This window comes from Paramisgurnus dabryanus, chromosome 23 (genome assembly GCF_030506205.2).
Source record: "Paramisgurnus dabryanus chromosome 23, PD_genome_1.1, whole genome shotgun sequence".
Lineage (NCBI taxonomy): Eukaryota > Metazoa > Chordata > Actinopteri > Cypriniformes > Cobitidae > Paramisgurnus > Paramisgurnus dabryanus.
The window spans coordinates 10,388,417-10,414,836 of NC_133359.1; the positions used below are offsets into that span (position 1 = coordinate 10,388,417).

The following is a 26,420-nucleotide window of genomic DNA, read 5'->3' on the forward strand; positions in this document are numbered from 1 at the left end:
CTTCCCACAGCGTTACAAAAAGCAGGAGGCATTGCTCTAGCGAGTAGAGCGATGTGCGTGTGCCTGCTTTTTCTTCTTTAAAGACTTTCATTTTCAATAAATCTTTGAATAAAGTGAAATCATTGATTTGACAGGGCAGATACTTTGTGGTTACATCATAACGCATTACGATGCGAACGACTCGCAGGAAATGAGAGCATGTGGGTGGAAACCCCTCATTATCATAGTTGTGCTGAAGTGTATTCTTCAAAATAAGCCATCTGCTTTGTGAGAAAAAGACAGATTCGACAAAGTTATCTTCTCGTTCGTCCTTTCATGTTTGACAACATCCACTCTCTCTCTCTTTCTCCGAAGTGCCCCAGAGGTGAGCCCCACTCCAAGCTGGAGGAAAAGCCTCTCCATTCATCTCCAACTTCAGCCCCAAATAGGCCGTAATGACTGAGTCCTGATACACTCTCAACACAGAGAGAGTCCATAGAGCCATTCATGGAGCCTAATCAGCATGCCAGAAGCAAAGTCTGGCTCTGCAGTGACTGAATACAGACTGTGAGTGCCCCTCCTTTAATATCTCGCTCATTCGTTCGGCCCTAGCGTCGTTTTCGGACAATCCCCGCACTGTCTCTTTGTGCGATTTTACAACATACCACATGAGACGTTCGATTCTTCTGAAGCTCTAGAGGAGACGGTGTGAGGTTACTGGGGTCTTTTTTACAGAGGAGAAACATTTGAGAAAATTGACACTTCTGCGAAAGTCTGTCAAGGAGAAATGACAGACATTAAAGACACCTCATTTGTAAATAAGAGGAACATTTGGTTCCTCATGAAACCCTGACAAGACTTACATTAAAAGTGCTAAATTATGCCATAGAAGAATATTTTTTGCTGTATGATACCATGAGGAATCTCTAACATCCAAAAGATATTGAAAAAAGTTATTTCGATTATAAAAAGGTTTCTTTTAGAAACATTTGAATTGTTTATTAGGAAACCAAAAATGGCTCTTCTGTGAGTCTCACTAGATCTCACAGTGCCCTTTAGAAAGGTCCTAATAGGGTGATTCTCGTGAAATTAGACTTATGAGGTGACATGAAACATTTTGATAAAAAAGTAAATGCAAAGTAAGAGTCTCAAAATAAGAAGCATACAGTTACAAACATCTCTTCATGTACTATTTTGCACATAATTTCAAAAGACATCATACAAACCAATTTTGTTGTTTTTTCCACATTTAAGGGGAAATGTTTCATTACCGCAATGTGCATATTGACTGGATTTGTGTTCTTTGACAATGAAATATTTATTGTTTTAAAAAATAAAAAGATTCAGTGCATGTTTTACTATACTGTAAACATTTACAGTAAAGAAACATTTGGTATTTGGTGATCATTTGTAAATGTAGAGACAATAATAAGGAATATTAATGTGTCCAAGAGCAATTTTCTCATTCTCCGCAACAATTTCAATAATTGTTTAAGCCCTAAAGGAACTAACATTTTCACAAAAAAAAAAAAATAGTTGGAAGGGACTAAATTGACTGTGACACTCAAGATGGCTACCAGGTAAGCAGTTCCTATTTTTTCTCTCCAGATAAAAAAGTTAAAATTTTGTTTGTCGTAGTACCTAGACAACTTTTTAGTTCTCATTACCGAAACATGAGTTTGTAAATGCACACACACACACACACACACACATTATATATACATATAATGTAATATCATGTTGCGGTAATGATAATTTTTGGTAATGATAATCTAAAAAATGTAAATAATTATATAGGAAATATTTTTTTAATCCTCTAAAAATAATAGTTATGTAAATTCAGACCTAAATCTTATATGTTTAAAAAAAATTGGTTTCAAGGGCTTTTTAAAAATTCTGATTCTGGACACCTTCTAAATCTGGATTACGTGAGAATCACCCATAAGGGCAGTTTCCCGTACAGGGTTTATCCTAGCCCCAGACTAAAATGCATGTTTGAGCAGTCTTAATTTAAAAACATCTTGCACAGACATATCTTAACATATATCAGTGCCATTGTTTTGTCCCAATATGCACACCACTATTGTTTTTTTTTTGTAAGGTATGTTTGTAGAAACTTCTTAAAAGTCCTAATATAACTAAGGCCTAGTCCTGGATTAATCTGGGAAACTGCCCCACAGTGTTCATTCAGGAAAGTATTACAACTAAGTATTGCTACTAAGCTAGTATACTGTACAATTACTATATACTTTTTCGTTGCATTTCCTTTTTCATCCTATTTTCATCCCACCTCCCTTGAGTCAGTGTAAATAGTCATTATAGGGTACAAATGTTGGAATAATTCAGTGCAAAACGCAATTAAACTCAGAGAACATGAGACGGTTGTATTAATAACCTGACCCACAGTGGGATCACATCAGGATAGGCCATTATGACATCATTAATGCCGCGAGAATTCGAGTCAAGCATTTGCTAATGGTCGCGGGGTTAAGATGCTCTGATGCACCTCCGCCTTGTTTGCATTGTTCTAAAACACATAAGCGCCGCAGCTCAGGAGCGTTAAACGCTGCAGCTCTTGATAGATGATACGCCCTCCCTGTCTGTTTAAATAGCCCCGCTGACAGTGAAATGTCTGATTCATCTCCCGACCTCTCACAGCTCTCTCCCCAGGATCTTCTGTATGCTTCAGTCCATACTCCACCGCATGCGTTTTAGGGATGAAAGAGCTGCCAACCGTGCATCTCGGAGATGGAGAGTAGTTGCCTGCGCTGATCTAAAATTCAAAAGCTCTCCTTTACAGCCTGTCAGAGAAGTGATGGAGTGAAAAGGGAGTCTATCATCAGGGGACCGATGCTGGACTCCACAAGCGCGCTCCACCACGCTTCATTCATATGCCAAGATCGTTCAGTGCAATTTTATAACAGGAGGCTTTATGCTGCAGTTATTGCATTACAATGCGAGTCAATTGGCTACGGATGACTGTAGAATGTTTTCATTAAGAAATACGGCTGACAACAAAAGCATTTTGAAAAAATATGATGTTCTGAGACGGACAGATTTTTTTTACTAAGCCATTAAGGAAATTGTATAAAGGCAACTGTAAAAATGCTCCTTCCGGTAGAAAATGTCCTTTTAACTGGTTTGAAAATAACTGGTTTGATTTAGTCAAGAATATATTTAATGATGTAAAAATATTTTTATGAAGTTAAAATCTGACTTATATAAAGCTTAAAGGTTAGATATAGCAGAAACTGCTTTTAAATCATAAGTCAGCATAGTCTAAGTTAGCCCTTGACTACAAGTGGTCAGGTCCAAGACAAAGAGAAGAAAAGCTGAATCTGAGCTAAAACAAGACCAAGAGGATGTGAGTCCAGAAAGATGCTTGGAGCAGGGGCGTCAGTTTGTGTTGAAAAGTGGTGGGGACAAAAGATCAGATGAAAAAACATTACAGCAGGACGGGAAAAATATTGAATAACGGCGCATTAAAAATGGACATAGTGTAGGCCGGTCAACAACACAAAAATACTCAGCATAAAACCCTCAACAATGTCGACTTCACATGTACCTGCAACACCAGCTTAACCGAACAGTGCCACAGCACCATACTGTAGAAAACAGCAGCAGGTTAAGTCAATGATTACAATGAAAACACACACACAACACAACATATGTGACCCTGGACCACAAAACCAGTCGTACACTGCAAAAAAATGATTTTCAAGAAAACACGTTCTTTGTATTTTTGTCTTGTTTTCAGTAAAAATATCTAAAAAAATATTAAATTAAAATGCTTTTTCTTGATGAGCAAAATGACCTAAGAAAATAGGTCTAGTTTTAGACCAAAAATATCAAATTTAAGTGATTTTGTGAATAAAATAAGCAAAAAAAATCTGCCAATGAGGTAAGCAAAAAAATCTTGAACATTTTTCTTAAACACTAAATTTAAGAAAAATTCAAGAAAAAATTTCTTACCCCATTGGCAGATTTTATTGCTTGTTTTATGCACAAAATCACTTAAATTTGATATTTTTTGTCTAAAAACTAGACCTATTTTCTTAGGTCATTTTGCACATCAAGAAAGATTTTTTTGATATTTCTACTGAAAACTAGACAAAAATACTAAGTAAGAAAGTCATTTTTGCAGTGTAAGTCATTGATTTTTCAGAACATTTTAACCAAATGCTTTCAAAAAGTGTTGGGGACAAAATCAGCCATTTCAAAAAGTGGTGGGGACATGTCCCCAGCGTCCCCAGTGTAAATGACACCTATGGCTTGGAGGATCTCAACTGGGTGATTCTTGCGAAATTAGACTTATGAGGTGTCATGAAACATTTTGATAAAAAAGTAAGAGTATCAAAATAAGAAATATACAGTTACAAACATCTCCTTATGTACTATTTTGCACATAATTTCAAATGACATCATACAAACCAATTTTGTTGTTTTTCCACATTTAAAGGGAAAATGTTCATTACCGCAACGTGTCCGTGACTGGATTTGGGTTCTTTGACTTGAAAATATTTATGATTAAAAATAAATGTGTCCCAGAAAAATTTCCGCAACAATTTTCAATCATTGTTTAAGCCCTCAAGGAACTAACATTTTCAAAAAAAATAGTTGGAAGTGACATAATTGACTGTGACACTCAAGATGGCTGTCAGGTAAGCAGTTATTATTTTTTCTCTCCAGATAAAAGTTGAAATTTTGTTTGTCATAGTACCTAGACAACTTTTTAGTTCTCATAACCGAAACATGAGTTTGTAAATGCATATATTTAATGTAATATCATGTTGCGGTAATGATAATTTTTTATAATGATAATCTTAAAAATGTATATAATTTTATAGGAAATATTTTTTAAATCCTTTAAAAATAATGGTTATAGTAAGTTCAGACCTTACCTGGCTTCAATTTTTTTTATTCTGATGCTTGACACGGATTTCCTGAGAATCACCAGCTCAAGGTTTATAATTTCAGTAATCATTGGTCCCAGTTAAGGACTCATTAAAGTTTAGTATAGGTCCAACTAAGTAGTCTCGACGTTGGTTTTCATATATACTTGTGTGTCATTGTCTGAGTTGATGTGCAATTACACATGCAGACTGCTATTATGCAGTATACACCCGTGTAATCCACAGTAGCAGTACAGCTTCTGTTGCAGTTTGAGCTATCACTCCTCAACTTGGCCCATCTTTGTTTTTTACCATTGCAAGTGAAAAATGCCTATGAAGAAATGTGACGATTTTTTTTACCTGACGGGAGTGGTTCTAGTGCACCAATCACAGCGTCCGCGTAGAAATGTATTGTTACATTTTTGCTGAGGTGTGCATCAGGCTATGCAAAGCTACGCAAAGTCTACGGCATAGAACCTACCCATGACTATAAATTTCACTTTAGACCTCTTGGAGTCAGTGGATTGTCAGCCTGAGATTGGACCTAATCCTGTGTCAGTCCAGCCGGCCTGTGAGCTCAGCAGGCATCTGAAATCTTTTCTCTAAAAAGTCCAATCATAGCAAGAAAAGCCCCCGCAAAGTAAAGCAGAACACTGAGACATTCGCATGCACGGATGCCTGGGGAAAATTTTAAACTAATTTATTTAGAAAACTTCAAACTTATGCAGAACACTTTATGAAATGCATGTGTTACACAACCCAGCTAAAACCAGTCTTCCACTTTGTTAATCACGCCATGGTTTGACTCTAGCGTTCATCCTCCTTCAAGCTTTTTCCTGCTGCTGGGGGAGTTCAGTGGTCAGAGTAATGAAAGTTTATTCCTGTTAATGCAGCAGCATTCATTTACAATGCTTTAAATGCTCACCAGTATTGTGTATGTGCTTTAATTATTGCATTCTGCTTTACTGCTTATCATCGATTTAAGCTAAACTCTGATTGGCTGAGGTGATTTTGCATTGAGGCCATGGAGCCCTAATAATAAACAGAAGTGAAAATTATTAACTAAACTGTAGAAATAGGCTTGCTGCTTTTTTGAATTTTTCCTTTTTTGTTGTCTATAACGCATCAAGGACACAAATAGCATTGAAGGACAAAATGAGACAAAACTACAAAAAATGAACATCAACACAACTCTTAAATTAATTGGTATATTATAAAAAGAGCCTTGATAGCAAAACTTAATATGAAATACCATTCACAGCCTATTTTTTTCTATGCTGCAATGAATTATTTGTTACATAAGAATAAAATATAGGGTTTTATTCATTATGAAAAATGGTCATAAAATACTAGCCAGACCTGAATTCAAGTCTGCAGGTTACCTTCCCCCCCTAAAACACCCACAGCACAAAATCTGGAGAAGGCTTTTTGGCCATGGAGGCTAGTGTTGGGCGATTTGCCCCCATTGTGAGATCATCCTATCATCAGCCTGTGAGCCTGTTGATACACAATAGTATCGGGGAGTGGGGCAATAGATTACTAATTTCTTTATTTGTTCATCTTTTACTTATTTATGACAAGCCACTTGATTGGTGGGCAAAAAAGAAGCTGATTTACTCTAAGGGCAACACTGTCATGACCGCAACCTTTTTAAAATTGATGCCAATAATCTGAGTGCGTCATTAAAGTGCAGGCGCTTAGAAATTTCCTCCGTGCCAGGGAGCGAGAACAACTCACTTACTGGTTTTAAACCCCTGCGTGCCTAACAACCTCTCTAGTGCAACGAAATGTCAGAGCAGGGCGTAAGCTCATGTGCAAGGAAGAGTCAGAGTCATGCACATTGTAAGTTCATGTGCAAGAAGGAGTCCATGCCGCGCACGTTCAGGTCCGAGCAAGAGTCCAAAACGCGTTGCAAGCTCTCTTGCAAAAGTAAAGCCCACAAACCCTCACATACGAGGAAAAGCATGCAATGCACATGTTAAAGAGTAACTAAACCCTAAACCAACTTTTTTAAGTTAATGATCTGTAAGAATGACGCTTTATTAGTGCTATTCATTGATTTTAGTACGCTTTTTGACATTTGGATATAAAGTGTTTCAATACTACAATAAATGGTGTAAAAACGTCTGAGTGCTGCCCTCTTCAGGTTGAACGGTGGCAACTGCAGTTGAATTTTCCTATTGGATGTTGGGTCCAAAAAATACCTCGTGACGTAGGCAGGTTCAAGCTCACCACGCCCTTGTTACGATCTCACTACACACTTGGTACGAGCTTAGGTCGTCCCTCTATATCTCCGTTGGGATCTGTCCACTTTTCTTGCATTTTTCAAATATTGCCAGTGGGTGGAGTCAGGCTCTGACCAGGGGTTTAGTTACGTTTTAATGTAAAACTATGATGATAATATTAATTTAAAACTATAAAAACATGCAAACTATAGTCATGAAAGCCTGCTATCTGCCATATGTCTAGTATCTCATCTTACAGCACAAAATAGCATAAATAGTGCATACTATAGGTACAAACAAAATATGTACTGTAGCTGTAACTGGGGCAGTAAACTTTAAAAAGGTCCTTTGTACACATTTGGTACAAATATGTATATTTGAGGTACCAATATATACCTCTGAGATACAAATATGAACTCTTTAGATCTTTTACTGTACTTTATGAAATGGTACAATGACAGCTTAGGTACATATTTTGTTCTTTTTTTTCTGACAGTGTATGTGAATTGGCCTGTGCTTAAGGAATGTGTATAAAGAAAGTAAGTCGATGTTTATTTTATTTTTCCTTAATAATTAAAAATATTGTTAATGACTGCTGTCAATGTAACAAGATTAACAAATAAAATGTAATAAAAATAAACTTCCCTGAATACTAAATCAATGACCCTGGTGTTGCTAAGCTCTTTGCATCAGTTTAGCTACAGTAAAACTTTAAGTACACAGCATCCGTCTTTCTTTCAAAACCTATTAGGCAACATCTCTTAGTCTTAAATTCAGTATAAACAAAACTGGCAAAAAAACAAAAGAAATAAATGAAAACGTTTGGTTTTTTAAAGTTTAAGGTTGCTACATTATAGTATCATAGACCTAACAAAGCACCTCTTTATCTGTAGGACATGAAAGACGTTAGGGCCGATGCCTCCTGTGGTTCTCTCTATCACGATGCTGGAGGTCACTGCACTACTCCTTGGCACTTTGTGAGAAGCAAACCCATGCATTCTCCAATTATTTCCTTAAAAGCCCAGTTACTGTGGCAACCAGGCCAACATGTGTTGTTTGCCATGGCGGTAGGCCAACTCAAACCTTTAAGCTGTTCAAAGCTAGCTCATACATAATGGGCTATTGCTTTCATGGTCTGACTAATGCTCAATCTAACACCTATACTAACGTCGCAGTGTACCTAACTTCATCGGGTCACACAGAAGTCGAATTACTGTCAAAAAGTAATGTCATGACCTGAAAGGACTTTCTACATTTACATTTACGTGTTTGCAGACGCTTTTATCCAAAGTGCCTTACAGTGCATTCAATCTGTACATTTTCTTTTTTCAGTATGTGTGATCTCAGAGACCAAACCCATGACCTTTGCATTGCTAATGCAATGCTCACTCAATTGAGCTATAAAGGAACACAGGTGCTTTATATAAGAAAGTCAGTTCCAGCTTGTCTTTATTCGGTATAAAGGTCAGTATTCTAAATAGGAAAGTAAGATGATCTCGAAAAATGATGATCTCGTCGTAAGGCTAAAGAAATACATAAGTCATGGATATGGATCTGTCTCTGTCTGTCTGTCTAGATCTATCTTATCTATGTCCATCCATCCATATATCTATATATCTATCTGAGCTTCAGAGAATCACATCATCATCTCCAGGATATGGAACTTATCTGTCTTGCTGATCTATATGAATGTCAGGTTGGGTGTACTATAGTTAGATGTGTCTAGAGAGATAAACTGGGTTACTTCAAGTGTATCACGGTATAAAATCCAATACAGGTATGTGCTATTCAAAAGACAACAAAAGACTGAAGCGGTTTCCCTGGCTTGTTTTGATATCAGCGATTTATTATTTCAGTCATTGAAAAGAACATCATGAAATGGTGTTGTCTATTTGAAACAGGGCTGAGCTGGAGGAAGAGAGTAAGTGAATTATATGGACATCACCATGGTGGCATCTCCTGGAGTTATTAAATGAAATAACAATTCAAACAATTGTCCCTTGGTTTGCCCCTGAGCTAGATTTAAGTGCTGGCTATTGAGAACTACATTAAATGTTATGCGTTAATTTGATCAATTATGATGGTAGACGGTGGAATACTGATACACTGACAGAAATATAAATATTAAAGAAATGAGTAGGCTATGTGTATGATACTTCCGACAACTGCCGTAACAATAACCCTTAACAATAACCCTATACATCACATTCATCAATAAAACTGCTTTGCTATTGAATTTTCATTATCAGTAAGACCTATAACATTAAGCTCGTATTAATAAGTAATTACTTATTGCAAGCAAAATAGGTTATTTTTTATAACAAGTTGTTTTAGTAGGTTATTTTATTGTATTAGGTTATGCATGTTGTTACCTGTCGTTCAATTGATACGCAACTCTGGCAATACAATGCAAAGTGTTTTGCTGCATTTTCACTATTTATTATTACACGATACACATGACTGTTTTGTAAACAGCTTACCTTCTCTGAAAAAATGCGCTTGAATGAAGACTATGAGGAAAAAGCACACCGCCGCTCCCGCGAGCGCCCACGCCACGCGCAGATGCTGCATCTTTCCGAAGATCTGACCGATGCGCTTAAAATGGCAAATCCATCCCGGCCGGCTCCACGCAGCACTGCTTTAATAAACAATCCCTTATTATGAGAAACAACAGGCTAGGATACTTTCCACGAGACTCTTTTAACCTGCTCGTGCGACAGGTCTCCGTTCAGCAAGATTAAAGTTAAATGCGCGAGACCCTCAGCGCGTCACCTGACACTTTTCGACCCATCAAGCGAAAACGGCAGTGAGCTGTTTTACACAACCGCGCTCACATTCAGTGATAAATCCTGTTAGACGAAGAAAAACTTGCGTGTAAAACTCAAAACAAGAAATCTGGTTGAATGCGCCTTCAGTTCATTTCAGAGAGTCACAATGCGCTGCGAATTCGCCTCGTGCCACATCCACAAACGAGCCTGAAGCTGCGTAAACAAGTCGCAATTCCGTTTAAAGTCTGATAAAACAGCTTGGATATGTCCAGTCTCGTGTTATGGGTCTCTATACCGCATCTTTGCGTCGACTTCCTAGTGGAAACTGCGGACGCAGCACGCATCCCTAAAACAGCGCGTGGCGTCTGGAGTCTCGAGCGGCTCCTGTTTAACTGAGGCTGCGTGTTTGCGCGCGAGTTTCGTCTCGCTTTAAAATCGACGTCATCAAGGTTAAAACTGTCAATCAGCATGAGAGCGAGTGCGTGCGGTGGAACCTGCTTACAGTAGGACATCAAACGTTTTTTGTGGAGAAAGACTGTATTTATTTTACCCTGAAATACATACGCGTGTGTATTTACACATGGTCATCTGACAGTTAAACTTAAGTCACACGAATCACATGTAGTTTGCCACGTTAAGGCATGCTACATGAATAAATAGGCCTACTGTAAACTGTTTACTATTGCAAATTGTAGTGAAATTTCTAGATGCTAAAGTGTTTTCAACCTTATCATAAATATTAAAGTAGGCTACACTTGCTACTAGTGTTCCAAAATATTTTCCAGTTTGTCCATTAGCTATAATTAAAAATACAGAATGCATTGTAAATATATAATAATATACTATACTATAATAATATAATATACTACAATTTACTATAGTTTACTGTAGAAAATGCTGAAGTATAGAGTTTTCATTTGGCATCTATATGTACTGTATGTTCGCATTCAGATGTATATTTAGTCAGATGCAACACATGTTAGTAAGAAAAAAGACCAATATGTAATTTAGCATATGTTGTTTGTACAGAGTTAATTATTTATACATACACACAGAGAGAGAGAGAGAGAGAGAGAGAGAGAGAGAAAGAATTCTATGTTTTATGGGGACTTTTCACTTTCCATCATTGTACAATATAAGTATACTTTACCAAATGTATATTATTTCCCCTAACTCCTAAACCTAACCCTCACTGTCTGAATTTTTACATTTTTAAATAAACATTTAATTTATAAGCTGTTTTCGTGATGAGAAACAAAACCCTCCCCCTCTTCACAAGGCCAAAAATGACAGGTATTGCTATCTTTGTGAGGATATTTTGTCCCTATAGTTTATGGCAGTGGTCTCCAACATGGTGCCCGCGGGCACCAGGTTGCCTGCACGGAGTCTGTGAGCTGCCCGCCAAAGCATGTTTCTATTAATAGCCTCAATTTTAATATTTATTACATATTTTTATATTAGCGTGGGTTCTTTTATGAATGTTAACATTTTAAACAATGATAAAACATATCAACAAGTATAAAATAAAATCAACAAGTAAAAAAAAGAAGTGTTGAGTAGACTTTTGAAAAAGTAGCCATCTAAATAGTTTGATTCATTGTGGTAGCCCCTTACTCACAAAAAGGTTGGAGACCCCTTGTGTATGGATTACCAGGTACATATAATTGTATATATACAAGCATAAAATTGAATATACGTATTTATCGAATTCACTAGGTTAGTGGTCTGTTTCAGTGACTGAGAGTAACTTTTCTGTGGTTTATTTAGTTTGACTTCTTAACCTCTTACAAAGCACTTCTTCATCCTAATGGAAAGCTATTTGGTTTGTCTCATGATGATCTAATTATTAAGGGATCTATTTTAATACATATATTCAGATTCATGAGTAATCCATTTTCTTTGCCGTTAATGCCGTCACTTTTCATTTTAGCCCCAAGTGCAGCTGTCTACACATGACATCTCATCACATTCTCATATTGTTCTCACGTACTCTCAGCTTCACTGGAAGAATGGCAATCAATCAGCGGGGACCCAATTAAATATGTTCAGAATTCCGCACCACTGCAAAGTCAAGCTGCTACCGAAATATCCTCCCTTATAATAACACGTTCCCCCCTTGTTGCCAATATATCTCCTACAGATCTTGTCTTTCTCTCAATTTCCATCTTGTCTAGGGGGAATATCTATATTTGACTCTGCTCTGTTTATAAAAAGTACTGTATGGAAATATATGCTCCAATTTATTAAGCTTGTTGTTGTTTTTTATTTACCTTTTAAATTTGTTTTTGTTACTGCAGTGGCTAAGAAAGAGACATTGGAAAGGGATATTGCCTATCCGTTCTATCTATTGCTATAATAGGTTTCTATAGAAACAATATCCATCGGACGTAGACCCAATTGTGTTTCTATTCTTGGATTATGAAAGGTACATTTAATTTTCAAGTTAATTCCCACATACATACAGGGAATTAAAATTATAGCAATTTTTTATAAAATATTTAATAGCTTTTTTAAGTGAAACATCTAGCTGCACAAATAACAGTGTGGATTCCAAACCCTTTGCAAAACAACCGTAAGCTAACCAACAAAAAAAAAAACATTTCAATTCACCGACTTAATCTTTCAGATCAATGCAGGGCCACTGTTTGCCTTTTAATCTAAATCCCTTTCCTTGATTTGAAATCAGAAATCCATTTGTTCAAGAAGGCTTCTAAAACCGATTAAGAGAAGCACAGCAGCTTCTTTTACTAAACTTTAGATTTGAAATGAGAAAGATTAGTTGTAAACTAAACATTTATTTTTTCCTAATGAAAGTCTGTAGCAAATTAATAAACGCAAGACAAAAACAATATTTTCCCAGGATGGCAGTGTTTGATAATGAATAGCATATTCACAGTTCTTATTAAAATCAAACCGATATGGTTGTGATGTGCAGATGTAAGGCGTTCTGCTCTAACAGGTGCTCTAACCACAGGATCATCTGGCTTCGAAGTGTGAAACTTTCATTTCAATTCGGCATAATTAGTAAAGACAGATTTTCACCCAACCCTAAATAGCACACACTACAAGTCGCGTGTAAAAAAGTAGGAATTGGTACTTCCGAGGAATTTCATCCCCAACCCGATATCTCTAACCGCAACAGTGCATTCGCATTACAGTTTGGGTTGTGCAATCCAATTTGGATGAATCTCATTAAATGTGACATCCGCCTTCACAACACATTCACAAATACAGCAACATGCATTTCATTACAGTCTAAAGCATTTCAGTAATACATTTTTCTCAAAAGTGTTAATTCATACGCGTTCAATCTTTAATCCAGTACAGTATGTAATTAAAACTATAACGGCAAACTGTATCCTTTGAAATGTTTTCCCGCTCGCCAAGTTAATCAAACAGGATTAAGTCTTACTGTTTCAGCCGGAAAAAGAGCCCTGATGGTAAAGATCCCAATCAAAGAGAGGTGGGAAACTTGTGACAAGTACAGATACGTTGAGTGATAAGTAGGCATGGACTCTCAATCACTAGCCTACAAAGACTTTTGCAATCAATCTGCGCGGTCTAATTCGGTCCAGACGTCCGGATGTGTGCGTTTGTGTGTGTGTTTCGAAGAGAAGCGGGTGATCGTGAGATGGGAGGGTGTTGAGCTGTAAAGCTGTAAGTCAATATTTACTGTCTCAAACAGCAGTGTCTTGGTTTGTTTGAAGCTAACGGCCTGCAATAGGGGCCTGACTGCGACCGTCTCATCCACTTTGGACAGCATCACAGGTTTCAATATTTACAAACTGTTCGTGACAATGTTGCGTTGAACAGTATTGACTTGACAGGGCTAATATTTTGTCCATTGACTGGTATGCACAAAGCCACATTATTGTAGCCGGTGTTTATGCAAAGGATAGTGCGTGTGAAATTAATTATCGACAGATTCAGATATGCCATCCACAAAGGCGTATATGTGAATAGTAAGCAGTTTTTGACTAACGCTTTGGATAAATCATTCGGACAAGGTGTAGTGAGCAAGCAACGGAGGCCTTCTGTGAGAGATACAAGATGCTTGCATAGAAGACTGTGTGCTTACACAACCGAGCTTTTAAAGTGGTATCACTCAGTACGATGGCATAATGTATAAAACATTTAGATGTGAGCTGAAACCTGAAAAGTGTTTCTGTAGTCGCTATGCAAGCGATTAAAGGGCGAAACTTGAGTAAGATGATTTCATAAGCAATGACTGAAAGAGATTGCTTATTAAATTCTAATATCTTGTAAAGGATTACTAAAATGAAATACGGCTTCGACTGAAATATTGTTTAGGCCAGAGATGTAATCAGGAGAAGGCATTCCGCCGAGAATAACTCCATTTGCTCCAACTGTTGGCGACATTACCACTAAATTGAGTGAGGGGAGAAAAAAGTTAATGTGCTTGTAAGAGATGGGACACTTTATGAATTTTACAGCCCACAGGTCATACGGGAATGCATTCATTCCATATTCAACGCAGAATTTATACCGGTTTCCTGTCGTTGCTATGCAAAGCACACAAGAACAGTTTCAAGGCAAACTATAAAGCATCTGCCCTTCAGTGGCACAGATAGACAAACAATTCCTGAAAGTTGTGTATGTTTATGTGTGCGTGTGTGTGCGCGCGCGCGTGTGTTTGTGTTTCTGTCTGTCGCCTAACACTTTGGACTGCCAGAGACAAACTTCAAACAACCAAATGTGTCTGACATTACGGAGAGGACATCTTAAAAACCTCCCTAAAAACGTAACTTGTATTAGGGTTTTTGAGTTTAAAAATATGGGTGTACCAATACAAAAATGTTGTGCTGATAACAATTTTCGATTACTTAGAATGACTGATACTGATACCAATAATTCTTCCGTTAATCCTTGTGTCAAAATATTATGTTGTGCAATCCTAGAAGTGTAGGGGGTACAAACTGAAATTCGGTTGTTGTTGTTACTCAATTTAAAATAATCACACAGTATGATGCGTTTTTCTGCCTCTTTTGATTGGCAGCATAACTGATCATCATTGGTTTCCGGGAAAATGGCTTTAAAGTCCCTGTATAGTCAGATATTAAATGTGTTTTGACTTTGTGACACAACAGAAAAATTTGATATTAACCACCCAGCCAAATTTGATTGATAAAAAAATGCTGGAGGCGTGTCCGAGAGAAGCTGCGTCTCTCTAAGTTTTCAAATACTGCCTGAATGGATGCTCGCGGTTGGGTTAGGGGCGGGGCCATGCACGGTGGCTCAAGTGCATCATCAAGCCACCATTTTAGGCCCGCCTAAAAAATGTTAGCTCAGAAATTGTATCAGTACTACATAGTTTACAGTCTTTGTGGTGTGTTTTAGCAATACATTTCTAACATTTATATTGTGTTTAGAAACAATTTTTAAGATTCATTTTAAATCTGCCAATAACGATTATAGACTGATACATCAGTGCATTTCTACTTAAAGAGACGTTCCACTTTTTAAAAAAAATATATGCTAATTTTCCCTAGCTTCCCTAGAGGTAAACATTTGATTTTTACCGTTTTGAATTCCAATCAGCTGATCTCTGGGTCTGGCGCTAGCACTTTCAGCATAGCTTACCATAATCCATTGAATCTGATTAGACCATTAGCGCTAAAAAATAACCAAAGAGTTTCAATATTTTTCCTATTTAAAACTTTCCTTACTGCCCCGAAAAATAGTCCCATTGGTTGCTTTCAATGGCAGGGGACTATTTTTGGGCAGTGCGCAAAGTATTACGCCAGAATAAGAGTATAGTCCTAACCATATATGCCTAGAAAATCGCACCTTTTAATTTTCCTGGGTTACATATGTGTGGGGCGGGTCTAACGAAGGTCCAGATTCTATTGGGGTAGAGGTGTGTTTGTTTAGGTGATTTCAAATGTCAACATTGGATTTCAGAGATCATGCACCCTGCCTTTAAGGGTTCGCTACCAACCATTTTACGTGGACACCAACATCAAATCTCACCAACTCGGGTATAATTTGAGAATTCCAAATTTCCCACTGGTAAATACGGCTTAAGCTAGGCACACACCAAAATATTTTATTAATCTTATCAGATTTTCAAAATGTGAGAGACCACAGATATGATGAAAAAAAAAGTTTGTTCCTATAGTGTGTGGAGTGCCACTATGTGGTCATAGTGATGGCACCTCGCACCATCAGATTAACTTCACAAACAATGCGAGTCTCAGCCATAGACTGGTCTCAGATGAGAACACATGAAGTCTCGCAGAGATCTCGCAATGTTTCTTGCAGCAAAACAAGACTTCACAGTAAACAAACATGGTGAACAAAGGGCATAAAGAAATGGCATTAATACAATGTACTGCTTTTTTACATCTCTGATGTCCATCCCACTTTGGACTGTGCCTCCATGTAGTGGTTATGGTTTCATTTTTCCTCAGCTTGCTTTCTGATTGGGTATCGTTTCATTTCACGTGACAATCTACAGCATGTGTGCACTTGTCCACACAACAAGATTTCTGATGTTGAATATTTACAATTTGTCATCGTAGCAGCCCGACGTGCTTCCATGATAAGACAATCGTCTCAACCACAAAGAGGAATTTCGACTTTACCTAGGTTTGTCGTAAGAGGGAAAATCGGCCCAAATTCAGCCCGATTATCTTGTGGTGTGTACCCGGCTTTAGTCTGGTCATTCATGTGGACATAATTTGTAATTACTATATTTCCAACCTCAGTCAAAGGCTTCATTGCAGTATTGTTTTAACTCATAGCGTGGGCTTAAAGCAGATTATAAATAAACAGGAAATGACTGCACTCATTACAAACGAATGCTCACGACGGAGGCGGGGTTAGATGGAGGGAGGGTGAAGATGAGGGATTAAAAGTAAAATGAATAAATAAACAAAACGACCTTGGTGGGGGCCGGCCTCTTTACATACGACAATTTGTTTTCAGAGACCGGAAAGAGCATTCCAAAGTTGCCGCAAGAGCGATTCTTGAAAGCTTTTCTTAAATTATTTGAGCCACAAAGGCATCAGCTGCTTTACATTATTCAAAGCTCGCACAATGGCACTTCTGGCACGTATCCTGCTAAATTGAACTTGATTTAGTTAAGCCGGATGAGTTTGAAGCAGCGGATAGAGTGGCTTGCCAGACATCAGGGAGAGGAGAGTCACTAACAAACATACTGCAATGCAAAATACCGCTGACCTTCCATCTGAAAGCATAACGCTTTTCTTTCCCAAAAGATGTTACGTGTGAGGAGGATGAACTGTGCTGTATCTTTCAGCACATTTTTTGAGATATTTTCAAAAGATTTTTTCGATATTACCAGGGAAAAATCTAATATAACACATATTAATAGGATTTGGCTGGGGCTATATAGTGCCAATACAATCTAACATTTATTGCTCCTGAGAAAAGGTGCAGATTCAAGAAGCAGGCAGAGATGAAGGACTACAGAGATCTTGTTTCCCAGAGTCAACCAATGAAGCTTAACAAAGCCATGTTTCAAAATGTATGAATGTATCAGTCGGAATTACCCTGCACAAGTTGAATAAATATCTTTAGGGTTCCTCTTCCCCTGTGTCCATTGAATGAGCTTTCGTAAACACTCCATCTCTCTTTCTCGTGCCCTCTTTCTTTTTCTCCTTCAGTAGGTTTTGTGACTGATTGATCTTTCACAAACTCTTGTGGAAGTGCAGAAGGTATCTCAGAGTCAATATATAGCTTTGGTGAAACACAAAGGTTTGAATAAGTCGGAGAAAAGAAGCATGTTCATTGAACTGTTTTGTTATTTGCTAGCTTATTCTGTTGTTGGACCTTTCATATTTCTTTTCGTTCCTCTCCATGCATGACTATTCAAACTAATTTTTTCCGAAATTGTTTATTTCCTCAGCTACGGATCACTGGACCAAATAAATTTGTCCATCTGTTTCTGTTTGATTGTCTTTGTTTTTTTGAAAGGCACGTTCCTTCAGTTTAAAAGCTCGCCGTGCCCGTATGTGCAAGTAGCACTTTGGGTGATTAGTGTTTTGCAAACCAGAAAAGTTTTTAATCAAATCATATAACTTTTAAATTATTTTCAAGCATAGATTTGCATTGATCTCTGCAGACGTTTGTGTTTACATATTGTATCAGGTTCTTTGAAACCTGCATAACTTCTGTGTAACACAAAGTATAGTTTTTGTAGCCGAATATGCTTTCTTCTATAAAAAATAATTGGAAAGGTGAACCCTAAAAACAGTAGTTCTTATCTGTATGCAAAATTAACCTCCTATACTTTTGTTTGGTTTTGGAATGGCATAAGTGTGAGTAAATGATCACGTCATATTCATTTTTGTACAATCTGTTCCTTTACAAACTTTCAGAAGGCTTTAAGGGATAGTTCACCCTGAAATGAAAACTGAAATGTCCTCGTACTCACCCTCAAGTTGATCCAAACCTGTATACATTTTTTGTTTAGCTGAACACAAAGATATTTGTAATCAGTGTTGGGTAAGTTACTCAAAAAAAGTTATTAATTACTAGTTACTTATTACATCTTTAATCATTACTGTACAAATTACTCTCTCCAAAAAGTATTTACGGTAATTACTTATTACTAATAACTTTCTAAATCCTTTTTAGTAAACAATAAAAAGATAGACTTGAAACGTCTTGAATAAATCATAAAAAGTACATAAATTATTCTGGACACACTTTTTAAGGTCCATAATATTAACTATTAAAGGGTCACTCCATTTTTTTTTTTTTTGAAAATATGCTCATTTCCCAGCTCCCCTATACACTGTAAAAAAATACTTTGCTGCCTTAAAATTATTTGTTAAATCAACTCAGATTTATAAGTCATGTCAACAGAGATGAGCTATTACAACTTATAGAATATAGTTGAGAAAAGTCAACTTAATTCAATAAGTTATAACAACTCATCTCTAGTCAAGATAAATAATAGAAAGTAGAAATTACTTGTAAATCCGAGTTGATTCAACAAAAATTTTAAGGCAGCAAAGTATTTTTTTACAGTGTAGAGTTAAACATTTGATTTTTACAGTTTTGGAATCCATTCAGCTGATCTCCGGGTCTGGCAGTACCATTGTTAGCATAGCTTAGCATAATCCATTGAATCTTATTAGACCATAACCATCGCCCAAAAATAACCAAAGAGTTTCAATATTTTTCCTGTTTAAAACTTGACTCTTCTGTAGGTACATTGTGTACTTAGACCGACCGAAAATTAAAAGTTGCGATTTTCTATGCAGATATGATTAGGAACTATCCTCTCATTCTGGCGTAATAATCAAGGACTTTGCTGCTGTAACATGGCTGCAAGAGGTGCAATGATATTACGCAGGGCCTGAAAATAGTCCCCTTGGTTACTTTCAATAGCAGAGGACTATTTTCGGGGCACTGCTTAATATCATTGCGTAAGATCGGTTGAATGGATTAAAAAACGGAGCCTATTTTCAAAGAGTATCCCTTTAACTACATTTCCCTCAATATAGTCCTAATTACTGCTTATTAATACTAAGGTAGAAAGGTTGTTGTTAACTTTAAGTATTGTAGGAATTGGGTAAGATTAAGAATTTTGCAGAAATAGGCATTAATATGTACTTTTTAAGTATTAATAAACAGCCAATATCATTAATCATAATGTTAATGCTAATAACCAAGCAGTTAATAGTGAGAATTGGAAACTTCACTAGTGTGTTAACATTATTCTTATTAACTCACCAACGTATTTAAAGTGGAAAGGATACGTAACAAAATGTGCATTTTAATCTTAGACTTTAAATTTGTGTGTTAAATACCAATATTGTATTATATTTAATTGTTCTACAGTCCATTCTTTAGTGATGGGGACGAGACCACCTGTGCCGAGTCCAAGTCAAGACAGTCTTTGAAGGGTTGAGACAGAGTCCGTAGGTTTTTAAATACAGTCGAGTCAGAGTCAAGACCGAGTCTTTGAGGAAGCAAGTCTGAGTCGAGACCAAGTCCATTAGGAGTTGAGTTGAGACCAAGACCAAAAAAACATGTCAGTTTTCATATTCATTATTTAATATTACACCAGTTAATAATCGACAGTTAGGCCTACAGACTAAGCTAGATTGGGAATTGTTTAGAGGAGCTGTCTTAACATCTTAATATGGACTATGCTTTTACTATCATTAAAAAAATCCCTACCACATGCATCATCTTCTGCTTATTTTTCTAGAGATAAATAAATGGCTCTGATGGCAGTATCTTTGCATTGCACCATGGGATGTCATTTTCAACTAATGCCCGTCAACATTGCATTTTATTATTGTTGTTATGTGTTGTGGTTTTTATATGAAAATAAAAAAAATGTGTTGGTCTCGAGGACTCTGTCTGAAATTACGAGTCAAGACCGAGACCGGACTCGAGTAATACATCACTACCACACACAATATGTAGTTGTACGTAATTGTCTGATGTACAATTACATCAGAATGAACTGTAATTACATTACTTGAAAAATAAGAGTAATCCCTAACTTTACTTTTTCAAGGACAAAGTAATTAAATGACAGTAACGCCGTAGTTACACCCAATACTGTTTGTAATCAAGCAGGAAGCAATAAAGACTTCTGTATTAGAAAAACAAAATACTATGGAAGTCAATGGTGCTTTGGTTACAAACATTGCTTGAAATATCATCCTTTGTGATCAGCAGAACAAAAACATTTATTTAGGTTTATAACAGTAAATCATGACAGAATTTTCATTTTTGGGTGAACTATTCTTTTTGTGCTTATCTTAAAATAGTCGCTTGTTGTTTTGCAGTTCTCTCTAACAACACATGCTCACCGATGAGAGGAGTCCTTAATAAATCAGGCTTCAGTTCACTTTAGGGAAGTGCTTTACAGGAGACACAGGTAATAGATATTCAAGGGTGGCATGAGGCATTATGGCACACTAACTGCTCGGCTCCTCGCAGAAGCTCTTCATCATTCTCTGACTCTTTGCATCTGAAGCCCCATTTTAATAAAAACCCTCCCGTGCTTTAAAATGTTAAAAGAGTGAGTGCAGTCAAGGGGAACTCCAGTGCCTCATAAGCATTTTGGAGGGATGTTTCTTACAAAGGCGTTATTTTAAGGCCTGCTTGTTTGGTAGAAAGTTAAAAGAAAGCCTCGGGTCTCCACGCGTCTGCGATCTGTAATCACATTCGAGCGTATGGGTGCGTGCGCGCTGGAGTCAAATTAGATCTAACAAATGCAAACGGTAAATTGGCTGCTTTCATTCAAGTGCAAGTTGCCTCGGCATAATGAGCCTGTAGGTCAAGTGCATTGAGTTGATCATCTTGCCCATTTCGCAGTTTGATTTTCAGAGGCGGATAACAGAGAATCAGATTAAAGACTATATTGTGTCTACTCTTAAATAATGCCACACGCTTGCCTTTTTAAAGTTTCATTATTCTGTTTTTTCGCCTCACCACACTACAGAATCAATATATAATGAATTCAACCAAGAAATGGTTGACTGAACTGGGATTCGGAGCAATATGAGTGCTGGTGAGAAAATGAATTTTGTTTTCGAAAAATATTGTTTATATGAACAGGTGGAACGTCTGCAAGCCTGCTCTGAGTTAAGCACACGAATGCATAATGGTGGTGCATCCTCGCTATTAAATGATAAATAATAGGACAAAAGATAAAATGTGCTCTTAATTAATTTATATTGCTGTCCTGAAATCAAAAATTAGGACCCTAAAGTCTTTTAGGAGGGTAAATTGGCGTGTGAATAGCTCTCTGCAGAATGATCAATAGAGACTTCCATTTACTGGCCTGTCTGAGGATGAGCTAAAGATTTTAATGTACTTGGGTCAATATGCGGTAGGGATCGGAAAAAGTACCTCAGCCCATCTGAAAGTGTTGCGCTGAAGGCTACAATGAGATTTGGGTTTATGCTTAAAAAAAGCGCTACATCCCTTGAAAAAACTGATTAAGGGCTTTAGTCCATTTGCTGAAAGGCCACCAGGGAGGAAGTGGCTGTTTTTTGCTGTGTCCTCTAACTAAATGCAATGCTATAGAGGCAATCAATAGGACGACCCAATGCTAATGAAGACTCAGGCAGTGAGAGAGAGACAGTACAGTGGGGCTTGACTCCTTGCTCCCCAAACACACGCCTGTTAATCCAGTCATATAAAGGGGCTGAACCTGATTAGGTTAAATGTAGTAGCTACCAGGACATCTCTCCCTCACTTTGTCTGTCTGTATGTCTGTCTATAGTGTCTATCTATCTGTCTGTCTACTTGCCTACCTGCCCCTCTCTCTATCTTTACAGCATCTATCTACAGTATTTATCTGTCTGTCTGTCTGTCTGCCTGTCTGTCTGTCTGTCTGTCTGTCTGTCTGTCTGTCTGTCTGTCTGCCTGCCTATACAGCATCTGTCTACAGTATCTGTCTGTCTGTCTACAGTATATGTCTGTCTGTCTGTCTGCCTATACAGCATCTGTCTACAGTATCTGTCTGTCTGTCTACAGTATATGTCTGTCTGTCTGTCTGTCTGCCTGCCTGTCTGTCTGCCTTTACAGCATCTGTCTACAATATATGTCTGTCTGCCTCCCTGCCTGTCTGTCTGTCTGTCAGGCTTTACAGTATAGGCTACAGTATATGTCTGTCTATCTATACAGCATCTATCTACAGTATCTGTCTGTCTTGTCTGTCTGTCTGCCTGCCTGTCTGTCTAACTGACTGTCTGTCTATTTATACAGCATCTACACTGTCTGTCTGTATATCTGCAGTATCTGTCTGTCTGTCTGTCTGTCTGTCTGCCTGTCTGTTTATACAGCACCTACAGTATATGTATGTCTGTCTGTCTGTCTGCCTGCCTGCCTGTCTGTCTGCCTGTCTATCTATCTATACAGCATCTATCTAAAGTATCAGTCTGTCTTTCTGCCTGCCTGCCTGTCTGTCTGTCTATCTATCTATACAGCATCTACATTGTCTGTCTCTCTGTCTGTCTGTCTGAACTATCTATCTATCTGCCTCCCTGTCTGTCTGTCTATACAGCATCTACAGTATATGTCTGTCTGTCTGTCTGCCTGCCTGCCTGCCTGTCTGTCTATACAGAATCTATCTAAAGTATCACTCTGTCTATCTGCCTGCCTGTCTATCTATCTGTCTGTCTATCTGCCTGTCTGTCTGTCGTCGGTGTATCTATACAGCATCTACAGTATATGTCTGTCTGCCAGCCTGCCTGTGTGTCTATACAGCATCTACAGTTTTTGTCTGCCTGTCTGTCTGTGTGTTTGTCTATATAGCATCTGCAGTGTCTGCCTGCCTGCCTGCCTGTCTGTCTGTGTATCTATCTATATGTCTGTCTTTCTGCCTGCCTGTCTGTCTGGGTATCTATACAGCATCTACAGTAACTATCTGTCTGTCTGTCTGTCTGTCTGTCTGTGTCCACAGTATATTCTATCTATCTATCTATCTATCTATCTATCTATCTATCTATCTATCTATCTATCTATCTATCTATCTATCTATCTATCTATCTATCTATCTAACTGCCTGCCTGCCTGCCTGCCTGCCTGCCTCTGTAACTGTCCGTCTGCCTGCCTGCCTGTCTGTCTGTCTGTTTATCTATACAGCATCTACAGTATATGTCTGTCTGCCTGCCTGCCTGCCTGCCTGCCTGCCTGTGTGTCAATACAGCATCGACAGTTTCTTTCTTTCCGCCTGCCTGCCTGTCTGGGTATCTATACAAAATCTACAGTAACTGTCTGTCTGCCTGTCTGTGTCCACAGTATCTATCTATCTATCTGCCAGCCTGCCTGCCTGTCTGTCTGTCTGTCTGTCTGTCTGTCTGTCTGTCGGTGTATCAATACAGCATCTACAGTATCTGTCTGTCTGCCTGTCTGTCTATACAGCATCTACAGTATATGTCTGTCTGCCTGCCTGTGTGTCTATACAGCATCAACAGTTTCTGTCTGCCTGTCTGTCTGTCTTTGTGTCTATATAGCATCTACAGTGTCTGCCTGCCTGCCTGTCTGTCTGTGTATCTATCTATATGTCTGTCTTTCTGCCTGCCTTTCTGTCTGGGTATCTATACAGCATCTACAGTAACTGTCTGTCTGTGTCCACAGTTTCTATCTATCTATCTATCTATCTATCTATCTATCTATCTATCTATCTATCTATCTATCTATCTATCTATCTATCTATCTGCCTGTCTGTCTGTCTGTCTGTCTGTCTGTCTGTCTGTCTGTCTGTCTGTCTGTCTGTCTGTCTGTCTATCTATACAGCATCTACAGTATATGTCTGTCTGTCTCTTTGTCTGTCGGTCTATTTATAAAGCATCTATCTAAAATAACAGTCTGTCTATCTGTTTGTCTATCTGCCTATGTATCGTTCTATCATTCTATCTAGCTATAAACTAGTGATTCTCAACCAAAAAATGAATATGTTTAAATTTACAGAAATGTTAATTTTCCTTTTACAATTAATATTACTTTATTCATCCATTCATCCGTCCATCCATCATATGTGCAAATGTTTTCAGAAATTTGTGATTCTAAACCAAAAAACAAGACATTTTTAGAAAATTATAGAAATGTTAAAATTCCTATTTAAAAATATCTATCTATCTATCTATCTATCTATCTATCTATCTATCTATCTATCTATCTATCTATCTATCTATCTAGTGAAATGCTCAACAGTAAAGCACTTAAGTGTGTTGTTCATCTCATGTTTTTATTCCGAATTCATACTGTTTCAAACACATTTGCATTAAATGAATGTATGACAGATGTATGAAGTAGAATCAGATCAGGTTATAGAGCTACTTACTGCAGTATAAAATCAGCAGACCGCTCAACAGCAGCATAAGCCAGAAAGTTGAAGACATCGTCCCCCATGCATCCCTCCGTACACTCTTCTTCTTCTTCTGAAAGGGCGAAGCCATCAAAGTCAGTCCCTTTAAAGTCTCAATTTTCCAGTCAAATTACACACCAATTAGCCTCTTATAGCCGGCAGCTCTTCACACGCCGTCGCAAAGTAGTCATATAGAGATGTGCGTGAAGCGGTGTGATCGCATCCATGAGAATCACGCGCTCGAATGAGAGACAGGAAATGATCGCGATCCGTCCTTTCGCGTTTCTTGGCATGGGTTGCCAGCGATTATATGCGTTCAATCGGCCAAAATAACGACAAATAAAACATTAGATAATTACACAGATTCTACAAATAAAAATAAAGTGCCGCATATAAAGGTTAAGGAAAAGAAATCTCTGAAAAAGCTTTAATGATGCGCTGCGGCTGTTTTTTCTTACGACTACAATAAAAGTGTTTGATAACTGAAGGTGTTCTTGAGACACAGAGCGAATCGATGGTTGTGCTTATTTTGCCCCATAAACTGAAGACAAATGTTCTCTTCCTGGCCGAAGTACCTCTGCTGCTGTGCATGTTTACGGTTTACCCCTTAGTATTCACAACATTACACACCGTTATTCCTGTGATAAGGGAGCGTCTGAATTCAGCACCTCAAGACAGTGGACAGCGACCTGATATTTAAGACATCAGAGGACACGAACAGCTGTATGATCTAACACTTAAAACATCTGAAACTTTTAGTACAAATGGGAAAAGACAGTGTAGAAATAATGACTAAAGAAAATCCTAAAAGCTTGAATATAATGATATAGTCTATAAAGAATGCATAATAAAAAATTATGATAGATGATGCTGGGTTGTTTGAACCCATGGTTGGGTAAACATTGACAGAACCAACTGTTGAGTTATAAATAAACCTACAATCTAAAAAATGCTGGGTTATTTTTAACCAAAAACGGTTGTATATTGTAAAAAGTGAAAGTTGGTCTAATTTAAAGGTCCTGTTCTTTCTGTGTTTTTGAAGCTATATAACATGTGTTCATGTTTCACGTGTAATAAACGCGGCATTTTACCACACAATTTACTTATCTGTATACCACTGTTTTCACTGTCCTCAGAACAGGCTGATGTCTTCCTTGTTCTATGAAGTCTCTCCTTCAGAAATATGGAGTTTTTAATGTCGATTGTTTTGTGTGTTATTCGATAGCAGCTTAGCTTGCCGTTAGCTTAGCTGTCGACTGACGGATTCATGTGGGCGGATATAAGTCAAAAACTGCTCTACTGACGTCATTAAAGCAGGAAGTAGAGGGCTGTTGTCCAAACCGGCCGTTTGCTATAGGCTTTAAAAGGCGAATTCTGTTAAAGAAAATATATCGCCTGGCAGTGAACTTTGAGCTTTATTATTTTACAGGTATTATTTATGCCTTTATAGCAACATTACACACTAACTAGGGTTTTAAAAAATGGGATCAGAAAGAATGTGACCTTTAAAAATTAGTTTAGTTTGTAACACTTATAACAACACCAAAGAGTTTTTTAAATTAAAATAAAGTTTCCAAAAAAGTTTCGGTGGTTCATCCACTCAAAACAGGGTGAATGGCACTTTCACATTCACTTTGCAGCCCTCTATCGGCCAAAACCGCACTAAAGAAGTTTCCAACTGTCGGGTTGTGGTCCTGTAGTTCGAGTGAAAACTACAAAAACTTGC

At 37.7% G+C, this 26,420-nt stretch overlaps 1 protein-coding gene across 2 annotated transcripts in view; it reads right to left on the reverse strand.

Moving 5' to 3' along the window:
• tafa5b (TAFA chemokine like family member 5b) overlaps positions 1–24,938 on the reverse strand; it is a 49,356-nt gene extending 24,418 nt beyond the window's left edge. Inside the window, exon 1 of one of the 2 annotated variants that reach the window (XM_065291978.1) lies at positions 24,671–24,938. In XM_065291978.1, the coding sequence (XP_065148050.1) occupies positions 24,671–24,785 (115 nt within the window). In that variant the 5' untranslated portion in view covers positions 24,786–24,938. Of the gene's footprint in view, positions 1–9,576; positions 10,252–24,670 lie in introns of those variants that run through there. The other variant, XM_065291979.1, reaches the window with a different exon arrangement.
• Between the last annotated feature and the right edge of the window lie 1,482 nt (positions 24,939–26,420).